This window comes from Hibiscus syriacus, unplaced genomic scaffold, assembly GCF_006381635.1.
Source record: "Hibiscus syriacus cultivar Baekdansim isolate YM2019G1 unplaced genomic scaffold, ASM638163v2 tig00110388_pilon, whole genome shotgun sequence".
In the NCBI taxonomy this organism is placed as follows: domain Eukaryota; kingdom Viridiplantae; phylum Streptophyta; class Magnoliopsida; order Malvales; family Malvaceae; genus Hibiscus; species Hibiscus syriacus.
Window position 1 is genome coordinate 535,146 of NW_024062718.1, and position 19,441 is coordinate 554,586.

The 19,441-nt window shown below is 31.7% G+C and overlaps 1 protein-coding gene and 1 pseudogene across 1 annotated transcript; one reads left to right on the forward strand and one right to left on the reverse strand.

The window, feature by feature from the left end:
- Positions 1-9,530: 9,530 nt before the first annotated feature.
- LOC120122868 lies at positions 9,531-12,698 on the reverse strand (annotated as a pseudogene).
- A 2,339-nt stretch (positions 12,699-15,037) lies between these two features.
- On the forward strand, positions 15,038-18,317 carry LOC120123025. Its single transcript, XM_039142043.1, has 7 exons — positions 15,038-15,372; positions 15,463-15,543; positions 15,681-15,857; positions 16,651-16,821; positions 16,963-17,175; positions 17,258-17,346; positions 17,535-18,317. Exons 1-7 carry the CDS (start codon positions 15,288-15,290, stop codon positions 18,234-18,236), a joined length of 1,518 nt encoding a protein of 505 aa, XP_038997974.1. The 5' UTR covers positions 15,038-15,287; the 3' UTR covers positions 18,237-18,317.
- Positions 18,318-19,441: the final 1,124 nt, after the last annotated feature.

Consider the following 19,441-nt stretch of genomic DNA (forward strand, 5'->3'; position numbering starts at 1 on the left):
GTAGCATTTGCATGTTTTCATTATATCAAATGGATATTAAAAGTACATTTTTAAATGGTTTTATAAAAGAAGAAGTGTATGTGGAACAACCTCCAAGTTTTGAAGATTTAAAATTTCCAAATCATGTTCTTAAATTGACAAAAGCTCTTTATGGTTAAAAACAAGCTCCTAGAGCTTGGTATGAAAGATTGTCAAACTTTTTAATTGAAAAAGGTTTTTCAAAAGGGAAGGTTGACACTACATTGTTTTTAAAGCATAAAGGTAAAGATTTATTAGTAGTTCAAATTTATGTTGATGATATAATATTTGGTTCTACTAATGATGTTCTTTGCCAAGAATTTTCTAAGCTAATGCAAAGTGAATTCGAAATGAGCATGATGAGGGAGCTCTCATTTTTCTTGGGACTCCAAATCAAGCAAAGAAAAGATGATATCTTCATCAATCAGGCTAAATATGTCAAATATATGCTCAGGAAGTTTGGAATGGAAAATGGGAAACCTCATGTCACTCTAATGAGCTCATCAACAAAGTTTGACATAGATGAAGAAGGTAAATGTGTGGATGTTAAATTATATAGGTCAATGATTGGCTCTTTGCTTTATCTAACTGTAAGTAGACCTAACATTATGTTTAGTGTTTACTTATGTGCTAGATTTCAATCATGTCCTAAGGAATCACATTTACTAACTGTTAAGAGAACCTTTAGATACCTTAAGGGCACTCCTAGTTTAGGACTTTGGTATCCTATAGACTCTAGCTTTAGTTGCATGCCTTTTCTGATGCGGATTATGGAGGATGCAAATTAGATAGGAAAAGCACCTCCGATACTTGTCAATTCCTTGGAAATATGTTGATTTCTTGGTTTTCAAAGAAACAAAATTGTGTTGCATTATCTACCACTGAAGCGGAATACATTTCAGCCGGTAGTTGTTGTGCAAAAGTTTTATGGATGAAACAACAACTTTTTGATTATGAAATTGAAGTAGGTACCATTCCTATCAAGTGTGAAAATACTAGTGCTATTTGTCTCACTAAAAATCTCATCCAACACTCTAGAACTAAGCACATTGAAATAAGACATCACTTCATTAGAGACCATGTCACTAAGGAAGATATAGTTCTAGAATTTGTTGATACTTTGCATCAATTAGCGGATATCTTTACAAAGCCTTTAGATAAGGAAAGATTTTGGACACTTAGGAGAGAATTAGGTTTAACTGACCTATCTTCACTTAGTGTTTAAAATAATTTTAGTACTTTTAAGAATAAATGAAAAATGCTTATAATTAATTTTGATTGCATTCTTTGCTATTAGTTAGGGGGAGTTTATGATTCTTTGTGAAAAATTGATTATATGTTCAAATAATTTTTAAATGATAGATTTGATTAATTGAACATAGTTAGTTTTTTATAATATGAGTTGCCAATACCACTAGAGTAAATTAATTTAGCATTTTGATTGTTTAAAATCAAATTTTAGCAATTTTAGTGCAGAGGGAATCGATACCCCCTTGAAGTGGAACCGATTCCCCCCATAGGGGAATCAATACCCCCTGAGGGTTCTGGTTATATCACGCCCGGAATACCTCATTTTGCCTCAAACTCCTTCTCTCTTCCTCACGTTGTTCTCTTCTCTACTCTCTCCCTATCTCCATATTTCATCAAAAACACCGTTTTTAATCGGAATTACCTCAAATATCAACTCCTAAACCTGTTGGAATCATCAAAATCATGCAAGCTTCATCCAATCTCACTCTAATCCGAAATTCTTCAAGGTATTTTTCTAAAAACTTCTTTTTATCAATTTTTGATTTTAGAACTAGTTTTAATTAGTTCTAGATTGAAATAGTGATCATGCATTGATTGTTTAGTGTTTAGAAACTAGATTTTACAATTAATTTCATCAAAATCTCATAATTTTTCAATTAATTCTTGAATTTTTGAAATAAAAAAAACGTAAATTTTTAATTAATTTCAAAGTGTTGTGTTTTGATTTAATTATGTTGTATGAAAACTATACGTTTATTAATTTTCAAAACTTTATTTTTCAATAGTTTTCAAAAACTTTGCCCATTAGGATTGGTTTAGAGAACCTTGAGATATTGAGGACTCAATTGAGTTTTGGGATTGATTATATTGCATACATGTGTTTTAAAATTGTAGGTTATTCTTTTCATTCCGATTACCTTAAATCATGTCTCACAAACGTTCTAGACCTTCCTCTAGTCATTCTAGTCAACCTCCAAACTCACCTCCAAATCCTCCACCTATCCAACAAATTCCTAATCCTAATCCCGATGATCCAAACATGACCATTCGCAATTCTTGCTTCAATGAACCCAGTCGTAGACAAAATCTCTACTTTAGGTTTTGTCAATACTTTGAGTCCTACAAAATCCGAGAAGAACACATCCCATCTGTTGAAAACATTTTTGTGTTTCGATATAACAAATTAAGTTTAAATGAATTTTAAGAATTTACAAATGATTTTCTAAGTATATTCGATTTAGTTAATCGAATATCAAATTATTATTCCAAGTCTTTCAAGTTAAAATTCAAACCTTAATAAATGTATAAAATTGTGTTTTATACTTAAACTATTTTTGAAACAATTTTCATAAAGTATTTTGAACCAAAATCAAGCCTAAAATCAATTTATCAAAGTGATGCACCGATGCACCAATCCATGCATCGATGCACCATGAATTAAATTGAACATCGAATGCATTTCATGCATCGATGCAAATACCATGCATCGATGCACTGAGGATTTTATGAAAACATCGAATGCATTTGATGCATCGATGCACCAGCCATGCATTTGATGCATCGATGCACTCTGGCTATTTTGAAACATCGAATGCACTTGATGCATCGATGCACTCTTAGTGCACCGATGCACTAAGGGTCCAACGAACAAAATATTTGAATTTTACACTGATGCACCGATGCACCATGGGTATGCATCGATGCACTGACGCTCCCAACTGCTTTAATTAATTGTTTTCACACTTAAACGGCTCTATTGACTCCACTAACCATCCCCAACGTTCATAATCATTTGAAGGAGTATTTAAACAAGCTTAGAAGAATAACAAGAAATAACAATCAACAATAATCAAGAGAGAATCAAAGAGAAAGCATCAAACCTCAAGTTTGAGCATTTCAAGCCTATTTTTCATTCAATATTCATTTTGATTTCAAGAACACTACTTGTACTCAATTGTATTCATTTTTTAGTGTTCTTTTCTTTGTTCTAGAATTGTACAAACAATCTAACTTGTGAGGATTTCCTTATAAGTTTGTAAATTTGTAATCTTCTCTTTGAGAAAGAGTGTTCTCAAGAATTAGGGTGTATTCTTGAGGGAGTTGTAAGGTTATCTCTTTGGCCTCAAAAGAAAGAACAAATTAGTGAATTTGTTGGAAAATCCTTAGTGTGGATAGCTAAGGTAGTGGACGTAGACTTTGATTGAGAAAGTCGAACCACTCTAAACCACTGTGCAATTACTTTTTAATTTTCTACAAAAGCTTCCACCAAAATTTTAATTGCCAATTCACCCCCTTTTGGCCGATTTCATCGATCGATTAACTCAACACCATCTCTTCAAGCCATGTTAGACATCAATTTTCGACATCTTCCTACTCTTCAAGAGTGGAAATTTGACAAACTTTTTAAGCTTGAACCAATAGTCTACCATTAACTCGTTCGTATATTCTACTCTAATGCCGTTTGTATTCAAAACCGGGAGAAAACCTTTACCACATGAATTCGATCCTATATTCTATGACGATTCTTTCATCTTGACTCTGAATACATAGCCAAAGCATTAGGATTAGATAATGACGGGTTAGACAATGAAAAACTGACGGTAGGATCTCAGTATAAACGAATGGATAATGCAAGTGTGTTAGATCTTCACGACCGTTTTCTTCATCTCATGATCTCTTGCTGGTTTCGACCATCCGGAGGTCGTTACTCTACTCTCCGAGCCATGGATTTATTTTAGCAACATTGTGTCCAAAATAATCTTAAAATCAACCTTCCACAAATTATCTTTTCTGAACTTGTCGAAACCGTAAATCTTGTTCCTAATAAGAAATCATGTTCTTCTTTAGTTTACGGTTGTATTCTTAGTAATCTGTTTAAAAAGGCTGGTCTTAGAGTTGGTATTGATGCTTCCTTTCCCCTCAAAAACCAAATCAACGTCTTTTCTTTAACCAAATCGGGATGAAAGTTCAATAAAGAGACTGGTCTTTGGGTTCGTATTCATGAACAACCTCCGGAAGCCGATGACTCCGACGATGAGCAAGAACAGCATGAGAAACAAGCTCCACCAGAGGAACAAGCACGACCAGATGATCAAATGCCTTCATACTTTCAATCCTTTATGGAGACATTTGATTTTCGGTATGCATCCTTGGATTCTCGCTTCACTTCCATAGAGTCTCATTTATCCATAATGGGAGCTCAACAATTGGAAATTCTCCAGGAGATGCGCGCGAACAACGCTTCTATGAATGAACGCATTAATGCACTCTCGCATTAGATGGTCGCTATGCGAGCTCATTTTCCTCCTCCCGATCCTCCTACAGATGCTTGATTATTTTTCATGCTTTAGTACTTTGAAATAGGACTTAGAGATTATTGTTTCAACATTTTGAATGACTTTGGATTGTTTTTAATTTTGATTGTTGGATGTTTGAATTTGGTTGATGTTTTATGGATGTTTGAACTTATATTTCTATATATTTGGTTTGGTTAAATTTATTCATTATTGCATCATTTATATCATGTTAGATATATGACCAATTTCGCCATATCACATTGTTTATGAATATTGATTATGAAACTAATGGCTAACGTTTCTCTTGATTGTGATCTTAACAGCTTAAGCTATATTTAAAATCTTTTAAAAGTCTTTTTAATTTAACAAAAAAGGGGAGAAATATTAAAGTGTTTTAAATGGGAGAAGTGTTAGAGTAAGGGGGAGTAATTTCAAAACTTGATTTCAAAATCTTAAAATTACTAAAATGTTTTGTTATATCAAAAAGGGAGAAATTGTTGAAAACATTTTGATATTTCGATATAACAAATTAAGTTAAATGAATTTTAAGATTTTCCAAAAGATTTTCTAAAGTATATTCGATATAATTATTCGAATATCAAAATATTACTCCAAATCTTTCAAATGTCATTTTTAATCCTTACTCAAGTGTAAAATTAAGTTTTAATCTTAAAATAATTTCAAAACAATTTTACAAAATATTTCGAACCATTTCAAAGCAAAAAATTCCAGATTGCTCAGAGGGAACTGATTCCCCCTGAAAGGTTTGGCTCCGAGAAAAATAGAATGCTCGGAGGGAACCGATTCCCCCCCCAAGGGGGTACCGATTCCCCCTATTTAACGGTCAAAATATTTGAATTTTACACTTAGGGAACCGATTCCCCATGAGGGGGTACCGATTCCCCCCACGCTCCAAGCTATTTTATTATTTGATTTCACACTAAAACGGCTCTATTGACTCCACTAATCATCCCCAACATTCATAATCATTTGAAGGTGTATTTAAACAAGCTTAGAAGCCATTGATCAATAACAAGAAACAAAAATCAACAAGAATCAAGAGAGAATCAAAGAGAAAGCATCAAACCTCAAGTTTGAGCATTTTCAAGCCTATTTCATTCAATATTCATTTTTGCTTTCAAGAACACTTATTGTGCTCAATTGTATTATTCTCGAGTGTTCTTTCTTTGTTCTAGAATTGTGCAAACATCTTGCCTTGTGAGGATTTTCTTGTAAGTTTGCAAAATTTGTATTATTCTCTTTGGGAGACAGTGTTCTCAAGAATTTGGGGTATAATTCTTGAGGGATTTGTAAGGTTACTCTTTGTCCTCAAAAGAAAGACATATTAGTAAATTTGTAGAAAATCCTTAGTGTGGATAGCTAAGGTAGTGCACGTAGACTTTGGTTTAGAAAGTCGAACCACTCTAAATCGTTGTGCAAATCTTTTCAATTTTTTGCAAAACTTCCACCAAAATTTTTATTTTTCAATTCACCCTCTTTTGGACAACTCCATCGATTGATTAACTCAACACCTAAGGATAAAACTCTTCTCTTAAAATCAACAAATAATCAAACAACCAGAAAACTTACCTTTGCTTTAGTGCTTCCCGATGGAGAAGAAGAAAACTGGAGAAGAGAAGTCTAGAAACTCTTGTTTCCTACACATGCCCCACGTGGGTATATAAAAATATCCTCAACCAATATTTAATTAATTTTTTTATCCAAAGACCTATTTACCCATTGATTTTTCCTTCATTTTCTAACTCATCCCTTAAAATATTTCAATTAAACCCTTGAAATTTTTAACTTATTTCGAAATTGAGCATCAAGTTTTTAAAATTTGCATTATAGTCACTGACCCATCTTTTGGGATGTTACAACATACATGATATATATATACATATATCATACGTCATACATGTATATCACACATTAATATGTACCGATCATACGTACCAGTGGCAGATGCATGTGGCTCTCTAGGGGAGCACTCACACACCCATTATTTTGGGGGAAAATTTAAATTTAGTTTAATTTGTTAATGGAAATAGGAAAAATAAGGAAATTTGCATGCCCAATTTTTTTTTTTAAAATAGAGTATTATAATTTTAGACCCTCATTTTTTAATTTTTAGATCTGCCACTGATACGTACATGAGTTATAAGACATGCATTAATAAATTATACATACATACGTATATAATACATACATTAATAAATTATACATATATATATATATATATACACATATCAAACATACATACATGCATGCATACATACATACATACATATATGATACATGCATTAATAAATTATACATATATATACATGCATTAACAAATTATACATACATAAATATATACATACATACATGCATTAATAAATTATACATATATAAATATCATTCATACATATGTGTATATGTTAATAAATTATACAAACATACATAGACACATACATACTGCATTATGCATACATACATACATGGTGCATATCATATATTAGATCAAACATACGTACATTAGATCGAAAATACATACATATCATACATACATGATACATGCATTAATATATTATATATTAATGTACATACATACATTCGATCAAACATACATACATGTATGTATGCATTAATAAATTATACATACATATATGCATACATACATACATATATATATATATATATATATATATATATATATATATATATATATATATATATATATATATCATACATGCATGCAGACATACATATATTACATAAAAAATCAAATTAATTTTTTTTAAAAATAGTCAAAATAATAAAAATTATAATCATTAAAAAACTAAATTTATCGTTATTTATCTTTAAAATATTAAAAATTATAGTTAATAACATTCAAAATAATATAATTTAGGATTAAATTAAATAAACATGAAATTATAATCGAAAAATGTTATCATTTCTAATACAAATTCATATTCAATATCACTGTTAAAGTTGCACTTATATTCTTTGATCGTTAATTTCTAACGTCTGGAAAAAGAAGGAGAAAGAAAGAGAAAAGACAAATTAAAAAAAAGGCAAGAATGAGTCAAAAAATTGGTTGATTTTCGTCTAACATAATGAAACTGTGCTAAACAAATCATTTAATGTGTCACATCAGTATTTCGTCGCTCACGTTAATGGTTGTTAACGATGAGTAATCGATTTATTATAAATCAATAACATTAGTGAACAATTTGTTATAAATCTATAATATTAGTAACCAATTCATTATTTTTGAAATTTAATAGAGAAAACAAAATTTTACTCAAACTTTAATGATCATTTATATAGTTTACCAAAAACATTTATTTTGTTATATTAAATCTAAAATGGAAAATGAAAAGGAGAATGAAATTCCGCCCAAAAAAGATTAGTTTTGGTTGCCGCTCATTCCTCCTCTTATTTTTGTCTTCATTGCACGTCACGTCTAAAGAAAATAAAAATTTTAATCTTAAATTACCCCAGTTCTAATCTACAAATAAGAAACCCAATAATTAAATATAATTTTCAATTTAATAAAATTAATAATCATTTAATAAAATTAATTTAATGGTTATAATTAAATTTTTATATAATAATCATAATTAGTATAAAAATCAAATTTAATAATTTAAATTAATAATTTGTTATAAAGTTTGAAAATTTATGTTGTATTTACTTTATCCATCTCAATTTATTAATTAAATAAAATTTTTAAATATATTTATAGAAAAAAAAGTATAAATATAAATATATATTAATTTAATGTTCATAATTAATTATGTATTTTAAATTATGAAGATGTATTTTGTAACACTATAATATTATAAATTCATAAATTTACAACTTCATCAATTGTAATTAGGAATGGCAACAGGGCGGGTTCGGGGTGGGTTTTGCTCCCCCGTCCTCGCCCCGTTCCCCGTCGGGTTTTTTATCGGGGAGTCCCGTCGGGGATTTTTTTACCCCGTCCCTAAATCCGACCCGAAATATTGTACCCGAACCAATCCCGAGAAAAACCTAGCAACCGTAGTTTTCATAAAAAAAATAGAAAAAACAATCACAAAAACTGAAAAATTAGTCTACATGATTTACAATTCAAACTACAGTCACAAATTCAAACACAATTCTAAATAATTGTCTAAACTCCAAAATAAAACACATACATAATTAAATACAAACTTGTTCCGATATTCAAATCATACAACGAAGATGTATACGTAATATTAAGTCAAATAAAGTCATCCAAAATCGTCGTGCCACTTTTTTCACTTTTTTTGGTAGCTCCCTACATTGACAAATTTATCAATAAATCAACTAAATTTTACTTTAATAATTAATATAAAAAAATAAAATATTATATATATATTTATATATATATATATATATATATATATATATATATATATATATATATATATATATATATATATATATATTTGTAACCTACAAGTCAGGTAAATATCAAATCAGTTCAATAACAAATCATATCATTTACAAGTTGAGTCAATTATAGGTCAGGTTTATAACAGGTCAGGTTGATAACAAGTCGTTTAATACCAGTTATTTACCAAGTTAATCTCGTGTTCATGTTCATATTGGTTTAATGCAGGTCGGGTTCGGTTATCATATTATCAGTTCAATTCGGGTTCAGATCCACAATTTTCATGTCCAACTCAAGTTCAGGTCAATATCAATTTGAACTCGAATCAATTTCGAATCTCCACCACCCGGGTCACAGACAATTTTGACTCAAATCGGTTTCAGTCAATTTTACATATCATATCGGGTCAACTTTTTACAACCCTAGACTCAACAATGGAAACAACTGATTCATAAAAAACTCAAAATCCATGCAACTGAATAATTACATATTATAATAAAATGAAAATGAGTCTCATTTTGAAGGGCCTAATGTACTAATTCAACAAAACAAAACATTCTCAGTTTGAAACACTACAAATTCAGCCAAATAGAATGAAATGAAGCACATGACTTATTTTAAATTCAAGCTACAAAAAGGGTTTTAACCAGAAATCTTATAACTTGGGTTAACCAAGTTTTCCAGGCCAGAAACCACTTGAATTGACTCTATAACATCACCAACCTTCAGGTCAGCCAAAAAATCCTCATTTTCAATCACGTAGCCAAACACTGCATATCGACCGTCCAGTATATTAGCGTTGCTCGGTGTTAGTTCGCTTTCTTTCAATAGCCAAAATACCTGGCTTGAAGCAGAATTATCCTCGAACTCCTGTTGGAAAATAAAGGGATAGTCAGGGACCAGAAACATAATGCCAACAGGTGAGGAAGAAACCTAGTTTGATGATTTCTCACATCTCGAGCCATTGCCATGGTTCCGAAAGCATTGAAGGGAAGCTTCGTTTGAGCCTTGTATAGACCAAGCTCCTGTCAGAAACACAAATTGAGAAGTCACTTTTAAAGTTTTGATCAATGAATGCATGGATTTGATATTAACTTTTATTTTGTCCAGCTTGGAACATTAATATGCGAGAATAAGAAAACTGACCTCCAGTGTTGCTCCATAGAAAGGTGTCTTTTCCCCATCAACCATGATTTCCAACGGTATTGTTCGAGTTTTCTCAGTACTAGGATCAATAAAGCCCTCTGCAGGACCTTCAGGATCACCGGTTTGAACAACAAATCCATCCGCTGCAGCAAATTCAAGTAGGTTTAAAATTTTGAGCATCTTTGTTGTAGATAGTATGCACATATATCTATCTCAAATATAGTACAAATGAGCCTCATGTCGTTCTTTATAATGTTAAGAATAATAAAAACATCATAATACAATGGCCTTCGGAAACTTCGATCCACAAGGCAACAAGAAACTAGGAACAAACACAGTAGAGTCGAATGTTACCTCTCTGAATTTCCATGCCATCATAGAAGCGTCGTTGCACCAAATCAACAAAGTTTCCAGCAGTTACAGGGGCGTTATATCCGTCAAGAACTATATGGAATACACACTCCTCTAAATTTGGATTGTCTTTGACTTTGACCTTCATATCCACGGCTGCTCTCCCTTCAAAAGAGGCATACTGCGATATTCTTCGGGTACTTCAAACGGGAAGCCATCCACCATATCCTCTTCAACACTGCAGAAATGCAATGCCCGAGGAAGATCTCAGCTGCAGTCAATGACAAGGTACCTATGAGAATAATTTACTTTAAGAGGCTTAAGTTTTTAAGTCCTTCCCTAATTTTTATGATGAATATATCATACAGTTTTTAAGGCATTACAAGCAGCCCACTGCACCTTGGGAAAACCCTAAAAAGCATTAGTGTAGCATTTTTCACCGACTAAAGCTTCACTAAGTGTCAACAGCTGTGGTATGGTTGATACATCTTGTTTGTTATGGTGACTACACATGCTTGCAGTAGCAGACCTTAACTCATTTGATACAGTTCTTATCATTGTTATTCAGACTTGGGTGTGCGTGTTGGACATGGGTGTCTTTCCATGTATTTAGTGGCTATTTGGAGGGTTAAATTACATCCCTATATCCATGCTCAAAAATGCATCTAACATGGGTGTCGAACATAGGGGCTTCATGAAAAATGAAGAGTAGGACCAACATAGCTTCTTATACCAGACACAAGTGCAGCGATTATATTTGCCTCCCACAATGAGCAATGATACAACCTACCACAATATGGCAGGTCAAATATAACATTTTGGCAAACGACGTATTTGGCACATATTTTCAGCGTGCTTGATAAAATTTGATGCATTTAACCAACGAATTCAAAACATATTAGGCAACATTGAGGAGCTACACATAGAAACATAGAAGCGCAAATACAAATAAATGAGGTTTATTTTCATTCAACTTTGAAGAGCTGCCAGAGATTAAGTCTTTATAAACTTTTTAATGTCCGATCTTCACTTGAGGGTGTATAAACTAAGCAAAAAGCAAACCTAAAGCAATAAGTTTTAAAAAATTATTCAGATACTCACTCTCCAACGTACTGAAGCAGCTCCTTCTGTTTAGGTGCCACTGCATCTCTATTCCGATCCTCCACGATCTGTTGCAGTTCCTCCATCCCGACTTCGAGCTTGTCAAGCAATTCCATGCCATGGTCCTTCTTTGATTCAGCTAATCCCGAGATAATTGAACTTTTCCCTTGCTTGAGTGATCGATATGCTTGCCTCACATTCTAAATTTCATACAAAAGACGGGCATTGATTATCATGAATGAAACAACCGCTAAGCTTATAACCAGAAGCATATGTCAAGTTAGTTTAAAGCAAGGGAATCCTACTCTTTCGACAGAATCAAGCGCCTTGACGCCAGCTATCTTGAGACTCTCTCTTATATCTTCAAGTGGCTTTTGTACTTCTCTTATAGCTTTATTGTCAATTGGCAGTGCATATCTCAACAATGCTCCAGGGTCCTTTATCGGAGGGCCGGAGATTAAAACAGACAAATCGGACAATGCAGGATTAGCTGCATAAGCCATAGGAGACCAATCCAGTGATGGCATTCCAGTTATCAACCCAGCAGCCAAAGCAATCGAGATTGCACATTCCTTCAAGGAAAACGACCTCTTTTTCTGCTGGAAAAAACAAACTTCTTACCACACCATGGTATCAAAAACCAATCTTTATCCAAAAAAGAAAAAAAAAAATCAAACACCAAAACTCACATACATACAAATATAGAGAATCAAAACTGTATCATCCACTTGCATATTATTTGATCAAATTCATATGGGATAAAAATGATTGTTTTCCCCTAATGAGTCAAATAAATCAAATGCTAAACCACATGGACGTACCATCATAAAATCCATTAAATAACAGACAATTAAAAAAGGAAAAAGAAAAGACCCAACCTGCCCATTTTGAAGATGACACTGAACATTCTTGTGGGAACTACATTTGGGCAAGAACTGCCGATTCCACCAAGAACAACTCTTGTAAGTACTTAGAAAGATTGGACCTTTGGTGGGTATTCTTGGATTATTCCATTTAGAGGAGGCTAGAGAAGAGTAATTGTTGCAAGAGATGATGGTCGACATATTTACAATATGATGAGAAATAAAAAAATCTTGAGGTTTCTTGAGGAAATAAAAATGGAGAATGAAATCTTTGGAAGTTTTGAGATGGAGAAAAAGATAAGGTTGTTGTTGGGCTTGGACATGTTAGATAACTTTTGTACTGTTGGGGCATGCTTCAATAATCATCCTCTAGCTCTGGATAAGATTTTCTCTCTTTTGGATTTTGAATATGCATTTCCTTCGTATTTTTTCCCTTTCTCACTTAGGATTTATTTGTTTTTTTAATATTTTTTTAAAAAAAAACTGTAAAATAAATTATATCTTCTAATATTTATTTTTTAAATAAAAAATTATTGACACAAAAAAAAAATTCTACATTGATCAATCTATTTTCAGTCAATTATCACTAAAAAAATTAAAAAAACATTTTCCAAAAATATTTTATGTGAAACAATCGTACTCTTACTATTAATGAATTTGATAAAAAAAAGCTTCCGAGTTTGATGCATATTGCATTCAAGTATTGCAAATAAGAAACTAATATTGATATTTTAGATGTTTAATTTGATTTGATTTATAATGTTTATTGTTTGATTTAATAAATATTACTGAATTGAATTAATTTGATCAAAATATTTATAAATATGTTAATTATAAGGTAAATTAAAAAATATTTTTAAAGTTAAAACATCAATTATTTAACTTTTAAATATAAATAAACTAAATAAGCATAAAAGCATAATATAAAATTAAATAGTAAAAAAATATTATTTCTCTTAAAAATCTTAAGTTCGAGCAGATATATCTATAACATATATGTGATTTCAATAATTAAGAAATATTTAAAATAGATATTATCTTATAACCATTCTAAATTAATAAAAAATTTAATATAATCAACGGGTGTTGGTTCAAGTGGTAAGCAGCTTGATATCACTTAAGCATATCTCGAGTTTGAGACCTTATGTATACAAAAAAATCACCATTAGAAAACTCGCTTATCAAAACCAAGTATACAATACGGATTAATCCAAATCAATGAAAAATAAAATCTTAAAAGTGTAAAAATAATCAAAAGAAATTATAAATTTAATATAAAACTAGAAAAACAAGTGGAGTTATTCATGACATTAAATATTAGAGTTCAAACTCGATTTATAATTTAATTTGGTCCATTTTTTTATCTAATTCCTTTTCTAGATAAAATACTTTTGTTCTCAAGCCCTCTTTAATATCAGACGGACTTTCAAATTAAATAATAATAAAAAACCCTGAGCTTTGGTGATTCAAAGAAATCCTCTCTCCAAAGAAAGGAATATTTTTGAAAATAAAATAAACTAAAGATAAAATACTGATTCCATATCTAAGTTTATAGCACACCAAAGCACATGATAGAAATTAAAAAGCTCAAAGCGCGGAGTAAAAACATGATAAGGATATTTTTGAAAATACTTTAAAAACCGTTTTAGGATTTGTGAATTTTTTAAGTTTTTAAAATAATAATCTAAAATTATCAAAAAATTTTATATAAATTTTTTTTAAAAAAATTTGGTTCTTATGATTTTCTTAAAGTTTTTATCTTTTATCATTTAATAATATCTAAGGGTGCGTTTGGTTCACGAAATGTAAGATTACCGGTGGGAATATGATTACCGGCATGAATAAGATTATCGGGAATGCTGTATTTTGTGTTTGGTTCATTTAGCATGAATATAAGATTACAATGTTTTGTTAAAGGAATAAAATATTATTGAAATGTATATTTTACCAAACTATCCTTATTATATATTTGATTTTTTAACAAGTTGAATTCTACTATAACATTACTATAATTAATTTATATATATTTTTTAAAAATTTTAAATTCATAAAACTTATATACTTTTTTTATAAAATTGAAAAGATAAATAGGTTTAATGAAATGATAAAATTTTATTTTATCCCGTAAACTTCATATAAAATTCTAATTATGGATTTTTTTTGTAAATCTAAAATAGTTTAAGGATAAATTTGTAATTTAACCTTCGTATAATTTTTATTATTTAACGACAGAAAAAATGATATTTTTGAAAAGAAAAAAAATTTAAAGGCATTTTAATCCAAAACATCGGTAATCCAATAATACCTAAGGGAAGAAGGTAATCACATTCTCAATAATATACCTCCAAAATACTACTGTTGAAAATAAAAGATTATCGAAGAATATAATTAGTCGTAAACCAAACGAAAAAATTACATTCCACTTCCCTGTAATCTAGAATGACTCCAATCAAAACCCCTAATGATATCATATAATAATTCTTAACATTGTCACGTCATAAAACGTTATATTTATATATGTTTAAAATTAAGAAAATATCATACTTCAATTTTTTAATAATAAAGACTTCTTTTATTGAGCTGACAATATTCATTATATGGTCTAAGCCTCTAAGGTTGCCTTTACTTATTTTTCTTGAACAGAGTTCCTTCGTTTGGCATTTAAACCACTTCCCATAATCACTACTCTCATATTTGTCTCTTTCAAAAAGGCTTCTACTGATTATTATGTAAACAAAACAACTTTTTGTGGGCTCTCCTCCTTAATTATATATATATAATATAAACCCACATTTGTATTTTTTTAAAACAAAGCTTAAATCTTTGATGCTTCAACAAATGTTTTCCATGTTAAAGTGAGAAACTTGAGCAATGGTGAGGAAATGGGTTTTTTCCACTCTCATTTTTCTGCTTCTCTTTAATGGATTTTCCTCAGTTTCTGCCACCCCACCTGCAAGTAAGCCTGAAGAAAAGGTTTCACCATTTTTTTCACTGTTTTTTGTTTTAAATTTTGCTTTGCATTTTACCTTCTTTTTTGTTGTTGCAGAAGTTGTAACCTCAGTTGTCTCAAATGTGGTGTCTGTTCTTGTTAAATGGCTGTTGTCACTAAAATCAGAACCCAAAGCTGGTAACCTCACTTCAAAGTTCCAATCTTTTATCCTAATTCCTCTGCTTTTTGGGATTTTTAGTCTTATCTTTATGTGATCTAAAGATATGTGTGTTTTTAGCAAATGGAATTGATGATATTTGTTCTTTTTTTTTTAGCTGTTTCGAGCCGTTCCATGATGAAATTTGAAGGTGGATACACTGTGGAAACAGTTTTTGATGGAAGCAAGCTTGGAATTGAACCATTTTCTGTTGAAGTTTCCCCCAAGGGAGACCTCCTGGTGTTGGATGCTGAAAATAGTAACATTTACAAGATTTCGATGCCATTGTCTAGGTGTAAGTTAATTATTGAATAATATTTTTCTCTGGGGTTCATGATTTGTGTTCACTGCCAAGCCTCGCATTCAAATTTATTTGATTAAAACTAGAAATTTTGGCTCTTTTGATTAATTTTTGTTCTATGAGGTACTTAGTTTGGCCTCTTTTCCTGTAAGTTGTCCAAATATTCTTAACTTATTACTTAATCAAGGTTGTGAATGAATTTGATGTACTTTTGTTGAGGAATACTACTTTTAAATGGATAGTTGCATCTTATGTTGCTTTGACTCTTCATTTTCTGTAAGAATTTGTATTTGACATATATCGATGATGTGTGATACTCACATTCGAGTTTGAGTAACATATAGGTGACATTTCCTTTTAGATTTAGTCTTTTTCTTTTTGCTTTTTTATTCAAAGCTGACATTGTCTATTGAACACTTAAACTTCTAATTTACGCATGTTATCTGGCCTTTTATCTTTCTAGGCCTTATGTGAATGTACTTTCACTTTTTAAACAATATTTGAGTAATGTTCAGACTTGAGCTTCTTTATGAAGCTTAAATACTTTGTTGATTCGAGTGAGTCGTTCGAGTTCACTTTGAAGTTTTAATTTTGGGATCACTTGAAGTTTATGAAAGATGGTGAAATGTTTAGACTTTACTTTGTGTTCTTAGACTGTCAAATGCATGGATTCGCTTTTCTGCATTTGGTTTTCCTTGATTTCTCCAACCTAATCCTGTTCATTTTCTTGATGTTCGGTTAATATTCATACTATATACATTTACTGATATTCTATGCCAAACTACAGATAGCAGACCTAGGTTGCTTGCTGGATCATCGGAAGGGTACTCGGGGCATGTAGATGGGAAACCACGAGAAGCTAGAATGGATCATCCGAAAGGGCTAACAGTGGATGACCGTGGAAATATATACATTGCAGACACAATGAATATGGCTATCAGAAAGATCAGTGAATCAGGTGATTCAGGCAATGCTCAAGGAATTTCCGATAATTAAAGTTCGGCTACCTTGCCCTAAGTTTTGTAGATTCGAATTCGGTGAAATAAAATGCTATTCTGACATAATGTCTTAGCTGAAATTGTTTTATATCTTTATGTAGGGGTTACAACTATTGCTGGAGGAGGAAAATGGAGCCGAGGAGGCCATGTTGATGGTCCTAGTGAAGATGCAAAATTTTCGAATGATTTCGATGTGGTTTACGTTGGAAGTAGCTGCTCTCTTTTGGTTATAGATAGAGGAAACCAGGCAATTCGTGAGATTCAACTAAACGATGATGATTGTTCATATCAGTATGATGGCAGTTTTCATTTAGGTATGTCTCTTTCGAGCTAATCTCGATTTCGTTGCCCTTTAAGATCATCAAAATCTTTTAAGATACGGGTTGATCGTTATAGGTATAGCAGTGCTTGTTGCCGCTGCCTTCTTCGGTTACATGCTCGCCTTGGTACAGCGTAGGGTACAGGCAATGTTCTCTTCCCATGTTGTAAGTGACCTGATGTTTTATGTTTTATGCGAATGGATCAAAGGTCACAGATATCCAAATTCTCTCCTTTCTCGGATGATAGTGTTGATATGAATGTTAGGACTTGTTCTGATACACGCTTTGTTATGATAAGTTTCTGAAATTCCGAACTCCACGTGATGTCACTGAACAAGTTCCGATCTTTGTAGGACTTGAGAACTCCGATAAAGAGAGGAGCAATGATGGCACCTGTGGCACCATATCAGAGGCCTCCTAAATCAGTCAGGCCTCCATTAATTCCTCCTGAAGATGAACCTGAAAAAGCAGAAGAGGGCTTCTTCGGTTCAATCGGCAGGCTCGTCCTCAACACTAGTTCATCCGTGGCCGAACTCTTGGGGGGATTATTTTCTGTATTCAGAAGGAAGCCTCAGTATTATCAATTTCAACATCCGTACCAGCAATCATCCATGCATCCAAGAGCATGGTCCATGCAGGAAAGCTTTGTCATTCCTGACGAAGATGAGCCACCATCCTTAGATACTCGAACACCGACACCGAAGAGAAGTTACCCATTTCCGACCAAAGATCTGGAAAGGGAACACCAGATCAAGCAAAGTAGGCCTTATAATAATGGATGGGATGTTGATTATCCTCAACAGCAGCAAATGCATATGCATCACCGTCCTCAACAGCCGCAACAGCAGCGCTTGCAGAAGCATTATTCAACAAACCCGCAAACATATTACGAGAAGAACTGTGAGACAAACGAGATCGTTTTCGGGGCAGTTCAAGAACGGGATGGAAGACACGAAGCCGTGGTGATAAAGGCTGTAGACTATGGGGATCCGATTTATAGTCATCACAACCTTCGACCTCGTTTGAATTACATGGGTTACTCCCATGGCTATTGACCATTTGGTCTATTGTAATCAAATGAAAGTAAAACAAAGGTACTTTAAAGTTTATATGAATGCCATGAACATGGAGCAGATGTAGGTATGATGCAAGTTTTTACAATTGTTTTTCTTTTTCTATTATAATCCTAAATGTTAAGACCTATCTTGTATTTATAGGAAAAACTATTTGATCACCAAAAAACTTACTCCATAAACTTTTTACCTAAATATATTGAACAATCAATTAGTTTTCTACCACTGGAATTATAATAAAATTATATTTAATTATAACTAAAATTTGAGTAAATATGTATATGTTTGATGAACTTGGGAGATGACACTATCATTTCTCAACTGTCTTTGTTGGACACTTCCTTTTAACTCATGTGGGAATCTTAAAACAAAAACACCCGAATTCTAAAACATAAATATATGCATATTCTGTAGAATTATTGCAGCCCATGTTTTAAGCTAGAATATACCCTAATATTGATTAATAAAATTAAACAATGTTTAAGAATAGATGATAATGTATTTATTTTGATCCACAGGATTTATATTAATGAGCATTTGTTTGTTCTTTCCTCTTTCTGCTCACTCTGACTCAAAGATTTGTAGCCAAGTGTAATCACTTCCTCAAACTTGCTGCAATTTTGACTCATCACAAAAAATAATTTAATCCATAATTAGATCTGACCACGATACTGGTGTCATTCATATATTTTTATCTAAATCATATTTGAAAATATTCTCTTGCTATTTAAATTTTAACATACTGTATTTTAATGGTGATCTGATTTTTAAATAGGAAGAGAATTGATTGAATTTAATGTTTGGGTGATTTCAATAAGGGCCACATGGGAAGAACAAAAAGGACCCACAAATTAGCTTGCATGCTACTGCTACAAGCCAAGAATTTGAATTAACAGGCTGATCACAAGAATTAAATTAAAAATAAAACAAAAAGAAAACAGATTTATAATCTCTCTTTATGCTTATTTCATTTTATTTTGCAGAATTCATAAGACATTATCTTAGACTTAGAAGATTAAATTAACCTGTGCAATTAACTAAAAAGCTGTCATGATGCTAAAAGGACCGGATGATATTAGATAGCTGAGCTGCGCAAAATCATGGAAACTATATGTATGAATATCTTCTGTTACAGAAATATGACAGCATGAGTTTCAGTAGTACAAACGGCCTTTTTTTCCTACACG